The sequence below is a fragment of the Chrysochloris asiatica genome, unplaced genomic scaffold (assembly GCF_000296735.1).
Source record: "Chrysochloris asiatica unplaced genomic scaffold, ChrAsi1.0 scaffold00044, whole genome shotgun sequence".
In the NCBI taxonomy this organism is placed as follows: Eukaryota; Metazoa; Chordata; class Mammalia; order Afrosoricida; family Chrysochloridae; genus Chrysochloris; species Chrysochloris asiatica.
The window spans coordinates 9,032,078-9,038,316 of record NW_006408562.1 but is presented as its reverse complement, the minus strand read 5'-3'; the positions used below and the strand labels follow the sequence as shown (position 1 = coordinate 9,038,316).

The window sequence follows — 6,239 nt, the reverse complement described above, 5'->3', positions numbered from 1 at the left end:
AAGCAGCAGTCAAGAAATCAAATGACGTACTGCATTAGACAAATCTGTTGCACAAGACCTTTTTAAAGTGTTGAAGAGCAAAGATGTCAGCTTGAGGACAAAGGTGCACCTGACCCAAGCCATGGTATTTTCAATAACCTCATATACATGCGAAAGCTGGACAGTGAATAAAGAAGACAGTAGAAGAATTGATGCATTTGAGTTATGGTGTTGGAGGAGAATATTGAAAGTGCCATGGGCTGCCAAAAGACCAAACACATCTGTGTTGTAAGAAGTGCAGCCAGAGTGCTCCATGGATGATAGGATGGCCAGGCTTCATCTCTCATACTTTAGACATATTGTCAGGAGGGACCAGTCACTGGAGAAGGATATCATGTTTGGTAGAGTGGAGCATCAGAAAAAAAGAGAAAGACCCCCAACGAGATGGACTGGCCAGGTGGCAGCATCGATGAACTCAAGCATGGCAATAATAGTGAGGTTGGCCCAGGATCGGGCAGTGTTTTGTTCTGCTGTGCATAGAGTCACTATGAGTTGATACCAACTTGATAGCACCTAACAACAGCAACAAATACAGATAAACAAATATTGAGAAAATTACACAAACAAAAGAAGACAAAATAGATTATTGGAATATACAAAAAAGTAGAAACTTATGTGCATCAAAAGACTTCACCCAAAAGGGTAAAAAGGCAGCCTACAGAATGGGAAAAACTCTTTTTCAATGACAAATCAGATAAGGGACTAATTTCTAAATTCTATAAGAAACTAAACACCTCTACAAGAAAAAGACAAATAACCCAATAAAAAAAAATGGGCACAGGACATGAACAGACACTTCACCAAGGAAGACATTTGGGCAGCCAACAAACATATGAAGAAATGATCATTAGCCATTAGAGACATACAAATCAAAACAACAATGAGATATCATCTCACACCAGCAAAAATAGTGAAGTTCAACAAATCAGAGGACAATAAATGCTGGCAAGGATGTGGAGACACTGGGACACTCCTGCATTGCTGGTAGGGATGCCAAATGGTCCAACCTCTCTGGAAAACAGTATGGCACTTCCTCAGGAAGTTGGAAATAGAAATATCTTATGATCCAACAATTCCTCTGCTTGGTATACATCCACAAGAACTACGAGCCATAATACAAGTAGATATATGCACACCAATGTTCATAGAAGCACTATTCACAATAGCAAAAAGTAGGAGACAACCTAAGTGTCCATCAATGGAAGAATGGATAAACTTTGGTACATACACACAATGGAATATTATGCTACCTTGAAGAATAACAAGGAAGCTGCAAGCTACAGCATAGCATGAATGAACCTTGAGGATAGTATGCTGAGGGAAATTAGTCACAAACGGACAAATATTGCATAAGACCATTATTGTAAAAGCATAAGAAAAGATACCTATACTAGAATGGGGGAAAAAAGAGAGAGAGAACGACAGAGGAAGCAACAAGATGGCGGGCTAGGCAGGAAAGCTGTACGGACCTTCTAGAACCAAGACAATGAAACCGATGCAAATGATCATCCTGGCAGCCTGTGCTTCAAATGAAGAGGTAGAGAAGTGGAGTAAATGCTTACCCATGCTGGCTCACCAGACATGGTGTGGCTGTATTAAAGTTTTCTAAGTGGCTTCAGATACAAAACAGCATATTGGCATGCAAAAACAGACATGTAGCTCATGGAGATAAAGGTGTAATTTTTCTTCTTGTTCCCTACACTCTCCTCTTGACCAGAGTTGTTGCATACACCCCACCCACATACACCCCCAACAAAGCTCCTGCTTTTCTGGCAGTCAGAATCTCATGGAGGTGGTGGCTGTCACAGCCTCATCAGGGTAAATTGGGAGCTTGCTACATTAATCCTGGCACCTAGATACAGGCGGGGCCCTACTCCAAGCCTGCAGAACAGGCCTGGCCAGTTCTGGACAAGCTCTAATCAGGAGGGGTAGCTACACAGACAACAGGGGAGAGGGTAGAGAAAAAAATAAAGGAGTCTGGTGATGAATAGACAAACTGAAGACTAGGAAAATATATTTGGAGTCCATCTATCCAAAAAAGGACTAGTATCTAAAACTCTGAATACTCAACAATAGAAATCCAATTAGAACATAAGCAAAAGACTTGAACTGACATGTCACTGAAGATCTACATATTGTAATTATTAAAATGAAGAGGTATCCAATGTCATTAGTTATTAGGGAGATTCAAATTAAAACCACAATGGAGTACCACAATGTATCTCTAAAGAAAAAACATGACAACATTAAATTCTGGAAAAGATGCAGAAATATGGCAACTCTCACACATTGCTGGTGGGAATGTAAAAGGATACACACACTCTGAAAATTATTTCTCAATTACATAACAACTAGCCATATACTTACCATGCAACTAAGTAATCTCAGTCCTGGGCATTCATCCTAGAGAAATGCAACATTGTGCTCACATAAACCTATCCAGGAATGTCTACAGTTGCTTTATTCATAATAGCCAAAAACAACCCAGGTGTCCTTCAGTGGATAAGTGGTTAAATAAACTGTGGTGCATCCATACAATGGAATGTTACTCAGCAATAAAAAAGAATGAACTACCTAAATATGGTCAATGGAGGAATGGACACAGAAACCATCATATATATACACACAATGCAACACCATGCAATGTAAAAGAGTAATGTGGAATCTGCAAAGTGCCTCAGAACATGGATAAACCTGGAGGGCATTGTGCAAGAAGTTAGTCAATTGCAAAAAGTATGTTATAAGGGACTTCTGGAACAAGATGGAGGAGTAGGCAGATACACTGAGCAGACCTGTAACAAAGACACTGGGCATACCACCCCTACAGGAGGTGTGTGAACCCACCCTGAACTACCATACACAAACAGCAGAGAATTACTTTTGTGCTTCCGGTCTCTATCACATCTACCAGGAGACAAGTAGTGAGTGCCTGAGAACACACTACCTTATAATCATCAATTAAACATAAACACACCACCACAATGTCTCCCAATAAATCAGACAATGTCAGTGTACATAAACAAAACAAAGAGCTTCAAACAAATGACCCAAATACAGAGTCAGAAAATATATTACCAGAAATGGTATCAGAACTACTCAGTAAAGAATTTTTTTTTATTTAAGTACCTTCAACACATTGAGGGAAAGATTAGGGAAAGCAAAGAGAACACAGAAAAAAAGAAAAAAAAAAAAAAACTTTAGAAGAACTCAGGAAACCACTACAAGAACTGACAAAAGAAATGAAAAATTGGAAACCATATAAAAATATCAATTAGAAAGCCAGAAGATTAATATTAAGACTTCAGGAATAGATAGTACATTGAAAGAGCACAGAAGCAGAACTGAAACAATGAAACATAAAAGTACTGAGATGGAAGACAAATCTCTCAATATTCACCTGCTAGAAGTACAATCAGACTACTAGTGTGGCACTGTAGGATAAGCACTAGATCACAAGGTCAGTTTAAACTGCAAGGTTGGTTCAAGCTCACCAGTCAGTCCTTAGAAACCCTCTACAGGATCACTTTGAGTCAGAACCAACTCAACAGCACTTAATAAAAACAGAGGTACAATCAGAAAAAAAATCATTAAAAATACAAAGAAAGTCTAAGATTTATGTGGGACACTATCAAGAAGAATAACATGTGTGACTGGAATTCCAAAACAGGAAGAGAATAAAAACAGAGAGAGAGAGGGAAGATTGTATAAGACTTGTTGGAAGAAAATGTCCGTAACACCATGAAGGACAACAAGATAGCCATTAAAGAAGCAAAACAAACTCCAAACAGGATATTCCAAGACATAATCAAACTTTTCAAAACTAAAGATAAGGAGAGAATCTTGACAGCAGCTCAGGAAAAAGGAAAAGTTATCTAATAAGACTAAGCTCTTCACAAGCGGAGTGCAGGACCCTATCCAGAGAAGCAGTGACACCAGAGATGGAGGCAGAGGTGAGGACATGCAGAGAGGGAGCAGCTGACTAGGGAGTGTTGTGGAGCAGACAGATAAGCTGGATAAAAACACTGGAGTGCTAACTGTTAGGTTGGCAATTCGAGCCCAGCAGTGGCTGATGGGAGAAACATGTGCACTAGTAAAGATTTACAGTCTCAGAAATCCTACACTGGGTCGCTATGAGTCAAAACCAACTTGATGACAACAATAAATAATTTACATTATCTGAAAAACAGTAATAAAAGAAGTAGAGCAAGCAGTATGTATCACTGTTGTTGTTTTAAGTCATGTAAGCTTAGGCAATATATAGTCAAGCAGAAATTTTAAATGAGTTTAAGAATACCTGGAAAATTCCATGAAGGAGAATCCATATCCATGCTGCTCAGCGATGCCTGCACAAACAACATTGGCTGATGCTCCAATCAGGGTTCCATTGCCTGAAATCAGAATCAAATGTCCGTTTGTCTTGGTGACATGCTTCTGTTTTCCTGTGTTCTGCTACAGATTTGGACCATCTTACAGGTTCTTGACTTATTCAGTACTTTAAAGATAAGTCAAAGTGATTGTTTTGCAAATATCAGGTGAAATCCCACTGTCAACCAAAAAGTAACTCATCTATTTGTAAAAACCACAAGTCATTTATACGAGAAGGCTTCAAAAAGTTCATGGAAAAGTTCCATCATAGATAGGACTGGAACTGTTTATATGCTAGAAAACAAGAAAAGCTAAGGAATATTTGTAAAACCCTGTTGGTGAAGAAGGTATTTTTTTAGAGGGATATGAAAACAGGGTCATATCAATGGGAGAATGAGTGCCCTTAGTACAGTGAAAACTACCTTCCTCAAATGCTACTTCAAAACTTAGACAAATACCAGGAAATCCTGTTGGAAGAAAAATACCTGTACACATGCCAAAACCTTGGATAAAGTACTTTACTTGGCATTTATCATGTAAGTACGTCTGTATTGATATGAAATTCATCTCTTGAGTATTTATATGACCTTTGATGGGACATACAAACCAAGAGATCTATGTGAAGAATATGACTCAAGACTGGCCTCGCTTTATTACCTACCCACCTTCCCAGCCCACCACTCGTCTGTCACTTTTGCTGCAGTACAGTGGCTTCTGTGTTGCTGTGATGCTGGAAGCTAGGCCACCAATATTGTAAACACCAGTAGAGTCACCCATGGTGGACAGGTTTCAGCTGAGCTTCCAGAGTAAGACAGACTAGGATGAGAGACAGACTATTTCTGAATATTTAGTCATTGAAAACCTTCTGAATAGCAGTAGAACACCGTCAGATAGCACTAAGCACTGAATATTTAAAAATTATGAATATCACCAGAATATTGTTAGAGACAGTGCTGGAAGATGAGCCCCTCAGGTTGGAAGGCACTCCAAATACGATAAGGGAAGACCAGTCTCTACAAGAAGAGTTCAACATGATGATGCAAATGGATAAAAGCTTTCGGAACCTTCATTTGCTGATGGGTTACAAGATCAAAATGAGGAGAAACAATGGTAAACATCTGGTAATAATTGAAACATAGAATGTACAAAATATGAATTTGGAAAATTGAAATTGTCAAAAATTAATGAAAGACATAAATATTGATTTCTGGGCATTAGAAAGCTGAAATGAACTGCTATTGGCCATTTTGAATCTGAGAGTCCTATGGTTTACGATGCTTGGAATGACAAATTTAAGAGGAATGATGTGACATTCATCATTAAAACAGTTTTCAAGATCTGTCTTGAAGTACAATGCTGCCTGTGATAGGATAATACCCATATGCCTACAAGGAAGGTAACTTAATACCACTATTATTCAAATTTACACACCAACCACTAAAGCCAGTGATGATGAACTTGAAGAATTCTACCAACATCTTAAGTCTGAAATTGATCATACATGCAATCAAGATATACTGATAATTTTGAAAGGAAAGGTTGGGAACAAAAAGGAAGAACCAGTAGTTCGAAAATATGACTTTGGTCACAGAAACTATGTTGGAGATTGCATGAAAGAATTTTGCAAGACCAATGGCTTCTCCATTGTAAATACTTTCTTTTAAATAACATAAAAAACAACTATACTAATAGAGCTGAACAGGAAATTTCAAAGATCAGCTCGAGAAGATAAAGCCAAATACTATAATAAAATACGCAAAGATTTAGAGTTAGAAAACCAAAAGGGAAGAACACGGTCAGTATTTCTCAAGCTGGGGGAACTGAAGAAAAAATTC

At 38.3% G+C, this 6,239-nt stretch overlaps 1 protein-coding gene across 1 annotated transcript in view; it reads right to left on the bottom strand.

Moving 5' to 3' along the window:
* Positions 1–6,239, bottom strand: part of OCA2 (oculocutaneous albinism II) — a 223,528-nt gene that overhangs the window by 4,412 nt on the left and 212,877 nt on the right. The window contains exon 22 of the mRNA XM_006861920.1: positions 4,334–4,427. Coding sequence (XP_006861982.1) covers positions 4,334–4,427 — 94 coding nt within the window. The remainder of the gene's footprint in view (positions 1–4,333; positions 4,428–6,239) is intronic.